The 5,076-nt window shown below is 39.8% G+C and overlaps 1 protein-coding gene across 1 annotated transcript; it reads right to left on the minus strand.

Moving 5' to 3' along the window:
- Positions 1–312: 312 nt before the first annotated feature.
- On the minus strand, positions 313–693 carry LOC146893399 (putative olfactory receptor 52L2). The gene has a single exon (XM_085692653.1). It carries the CDS (start codon positions 691–693, stop codon positions 313–315), a length of 381 nt encoding a protein of 126 aa, XP_085548779.1.
- Positions 694–5,076: the final 4,383 nt, after the last annotated feature.

The following is a 5,076-nucleotide window of genomic DNA, read 5'->3' on the forward strand; positions in this document are numbered from 1 at the left end:
ACAGAAATGACTGCTGAACTTATCTAAAGGTGAGACTGATGTTCAGGGTTCCTGCTTCTTGAGAGAGTCTGAAAGACATTCTGCAGGATACAGAAGAAAGTGACTGACAAACTGTCAATATAGGCAGAACTATCTTTGAAATCTCCTGCTTTGTGGAAAAATCTGCTGAATACTATGGGCCTATAGGCTGAAGATGGATGTCCCAATGGTACAGAAGAAATTTGGGTGACTGTCCAGGCAGGAAGATGTCTGTCATTTCTAGAGTTTTGGAAGTTGCAGAATGGCTTCTGTCCATACACTCCATGCCTGCAATTAGCTTATGATAGTGACCATGACCACAAGTATGCCTGACTCCATGGAGGAGAAGGCATGGATGAAGAACATCTGAGTCAGGCAGACAATGTACCCAATCTCATGAACAAGAGCCAAGAGCACTGTGAGGGTTTTGGGTGCAGTGGATGAGGCCAGGACCAGGTCTATAGCAGCGAGCATGGTCAGAAAGAGGTACATGGGTTGGTGCAAGGATGAGTCCGTCCAGATGATGAAGATAATAGTCACATTGCCCACTAGAGCGAGGAAGTAAAGGACACACAGGGGCAACACTATCCAGTGCTGACTTTCCTCCAAGCCTGGAATTCCTACTAGGAAGAAAGAGGGCTGGGGTTGCCTCCAGTTGGAATTGCTAAGGGCCATGATCAACAGTGCAGAGGAAGAGTAAAAGACACTCAAGTCATGACTTCTCCATTCTTCATATGCTAAGACACTGTGCAGATCTGACTATCATTCATGAGAATGAGGTGACTTAAGCTGCAACAAGAGGGAATAAACTTAGATTCAAGGAAGAAAACATTCTCTTCCTTGATGAGAATTTCCACACATCTGAACTAGGTTGAGTCCAGCTGTAATGTGAGATAAGAGCAAACACTGAACACAGCTGCCTTGAGAGAGATGCTAACTCTGTCATTCAATGACTTATATTTGAAACTGTCTACCTGAAAGCATTGACTTTAACACTGTGTAGGTAGTGCTGAAGGCTGTCTGCCTCTGGATGCAGTACTCACTAGCTGTTCCTAATGTAGGCTGTATCTCACAGTGTTCTCCACCTCATTTCAGGTTGGATCCAGGTTTCAGGATCTCCTCGCTTCATCTCCCCTCTGTTGACTAATCCACTACCTGGTTTTAGCTAGTTAATACACTTCAGTTCATTCCAAGCTCATTTTTGTGCATCTTTCTCTGCTTCCCTAAGCCCATACATTCAATGTTCAAAGCTGGGTGGCTTACTTAACCTTCCCAGATACCCTCTATGTACTTTATGTCAGCATTTTTATGACGAAATCCCCATATATGTATGCAGTTTGAAACTCGTTTTGTTTACCGTACGACTGATGCTTTTTGTCCCTTCTACAGTCCTCATTTGCTGTACCTTCACCATCTATGTCACCCTCATCTTAGTTCCCACTCTCGCTGCCTGCGTATACATTCCATGTCTCTCTTACCTGAATTTTCCAATTAGACATTTATTTTGTTATGTATCAACTTTCAATCTTGAAGTCACAGGACCTTCCTAAAATTCAGCTATTACCTCCTTGTATATAAACCATTTTGGTGAATGTCATGCATGGGATAAATTATAGGCAGGCATGTCAGGCTTTGAGATTTTGCTGAGTTGTTTTCCTGGCAGTTGTGTATTTCTAGTTACACATGTTTTGCTGTTAACATCACAACACTATTGTAATTGTGCAATCACACAGGCTCATGACACTATTATAATTGTGCAATCACACAGGTGTATGACACTATTGTAATTGTACAATCACACAGGTGTATGACACTATTGTAATTGTACAATCACACAGGTGTATGACACTATTGTAATTGTGCAATCACACAGGTGTATGACACTATTGTAATTGTACAATCACACAGGTGTATGACACTATTGTAATTGTGCAATCACACAGGCTCATGACACTTTTAATTGTGCAATGACACAGGCTTATGACATTATTGTAATTGTGCAATCACACAGGCTCACAACACTGTTGTGATTTTACAACCACACCACCTTACTTTACATGGGACTTGTGCTTCTACCACCTCCCTCCCTTATCTGAACTGATTCCTCTCATGCACAGAAATCTAAAGCCCAGTGCCCTCTTCTTTATAAGAACTCACAGCGCTTTCCCAACACTGAGAATATTGTCCATATCTTATGATTTTCCTTTATTTGTCTATACCATTTTGATTTATTGTCATTAGAAAAACTCTCCCAGTGTTTTACAATCTTAAAATCAGATCTTATTAAACTTGATAATTTAAGCTTTCCTATTACCCTTTACAACAAATAAATTCAAGTTACAAAAAATTCTAACCTACATCTATTTTGTATTCTAGTAATAAAACTTGGTCAGGCTTCTTAAAATTTCTAAACCTTGATTTCTCATAAAATTGTAAAATAAAGATTGTCATTCATGTAAGTTGTTATTAATACCCATCAATACCAAGTTATACATTTAAAATTATATGCATGTTATTCTATGTGTTATTAATGTTATTAATAAGAGATGATTAAGAATAAAATCTCTAATACCTTTCCCAGTTTTAAGGCATTCAAGGCTCCTGTGTCTCAAACTTTTCATTATTCTGGTCTCTTGATCTTATGAGAATTCATTGCTATTGCCTCTGTTTATGCTAACAATAGGCACAGAAAAATCACCTATTTTACCTGGTCCATGTGACTCACACATCTAAGATTACAACAAAGAGTTGGAATGATAATGTTTGTGACTTTCTATCTGTATCATAGAGACAGATGCACTATGAAATAGTATTAATCTATACAAATACTCAGACATATATCTATAGAGTCAGGCACAACTCAGTTATTAAAAGTGACACACCAATAGATCATTCTTAGTAACTTCTTCATAAGTCAATAATGACTGCAATAGGGCCCTGAGACTCTCACTGTAACAACTGCAAACGCTAGCACCTAACAGCACACATTTTCCAGCTTTTGTTTTCCTTTCCCCCTGAACTTAAGTGAACAGTGATAGTTATGTTGAGAGCTCGATGGTAAATCTACCCATGTACAAAAATTCACCCATCAGTGCTTAGTATTCCACAAAAGGAGAAGGTTAATTTACTTTCCTGCTATCCTATTCTGATGCAAGACTCAGCCTGTTTCTTTTTTTCTGCTTTTAGTCATCAATCTGATTACAGGGGAAGGCCTGTACACCTTCTCCACTGTTGCTTAGAATCTTAGCTGGGGTCATTCTTGTAGATTCCTAGGAATTTCACTAGTTTCTCGCTATCCCTTTAATGGCTCCCTCAATCAAGACACCTCTTTCCTTTCTCTCCCTCACTGTCCTTTCCCTTTCTTGAGCATCCTGTTTCCTCATGTTCTCCTCCTCCCTCTCCTTCTCTCCTCCACCTCCCTTTCCACCCTCCCTTCTCCTATACTTCTAATTTTCACAGGAGGTCTTGTCTGTTCCCCTTCTCAGGGGGATCCATATATCTATCTCTCTTAGGGTTGCCTAGCTTCCCTGAAATGGTGAACTACAGGCTGATTATCCCTTTCTTTATATCTAAAATCCACTTATGAATGAGTACACACCATGTTTGTTTATCTGGGTGTGGGTGGCCATATGCAGGAAGGTGTTTTATTGATCCACGATTTGTATGCAAATTTCAAGATGTCATTTTTTACCACTGTGTAATATTCCATTGTATAAATATACTACATTTTCTTTATCCATTCTTTAGTTGAGAGGCATCTAGGTTATTTCCAGGTCCTGGCTATTATGAATAATGCTGCTATGAACATGGTAGAATAAATGTATTTGTGGTTTGACTGAACATCTTTTGGGTATTTGCCCAAGAGTGGTGTTGTTGGTTCGTGAGGTAGATTGATTCCCAATTTTCTGAGAAACTGCCACACTGATTTCCAAAGTGGCTGTACAAGTTTGCACTCCCACCAGCATTGAAAGAGTGCTCCCATTACTCCACATCCTCTCCAGCATAAGCTGTCATTGGTGTTTTTGATCTTAGCCATTATGACAGGTATAAGATGGAATCTCAGAGTCATTTTGATTTGCATTTCCCTGTTAGCTAAGGATGTTGAGCAATTCCTTAAGTGTTGTTTGGCCATTTGCAATTCCTCTGTTGAGAATTCTCTGTTTTGATCTGTACCCCATATTCAGATTGGATTATTTGATAATTTAATGTCTAGTTTCTTGAGTTCTTTATGTATTTTGAAGATCAGTCCTCTGTCTGATGTGGGGTTAATAAAGACCTTTTCCTGTAGTAAAAGAGAAGTAGGCTGCATCCCGCTGCCAGGCTAGCTTATCCCCGAAATAATTACACAGAAACTGTATTCATTTAAACACTGCCTAGCCCATTATATCTAGCCTCTTCTTGACTAATTCTTCCATCTTGATTCAACCATTTCTAATAATCTGTGTAGAACCATGAGGTCGTGGCTTACTGGGAAAGAGTCGGCATGTCTGACTCTGGCGACTTCATGGCGGCTCTCCCTGCCTGCCTTCATTCTCCCAGCATTCTATTCTGTCTTTCCCACCTACCCAAGTTTCTGCCCTATCAAAAGGCCAAGTCAGCTTCTTTATTCAACCAATGAAATCAATACAAATACAGAAGAACCTCCTACACCATTTTCTCTTTCAGTAGGTTGTCTTTTTGTCTTATTGACTATTTCTTTTGCCTTACAGAAACTTCTCAGTTTCAGGAGGTCCCATTTATTAATTGTTGCTCTCAGAGTCTGTGCTACTGGGGTTATATTTAGTATGTGGTCTCCTGTGCCCATGTGTTCAATGCTACTTCCCACTTTCTATTCAATGAGGTTCAGTGTGGCTGGATTTATGTTGAAGTTTTTTTCCTTTATGTAATTTTAGCTTCCTTGTTAAAAATCAGGTATTCCTAGGTGCATGGATTTATATCGATTCTGTTGCAAACTGCTGGTCTGGTCTGTCACCTGGGGACCCCGTTCCTTTAAGAGACAAGCCACACCCACTCCCAATCTCCCCCTTTTATGAAGCAAACAGACCTCCTGCCTCCTCT

Source organism: Myodes glareolus, chromosome 7, assembly GCF_982192425.1.
Source record: "Myodes glareolus chromosome 7, mMyoGla1.1, whole genome shotgun sequence".
Classification (NCBI taxonomy): domain Eukaryota; kingdom Metazoa; phylum Chordata; class Mammalia; order Rodentia; family Cricetidae; genus Myodes; species Myodes glareolus.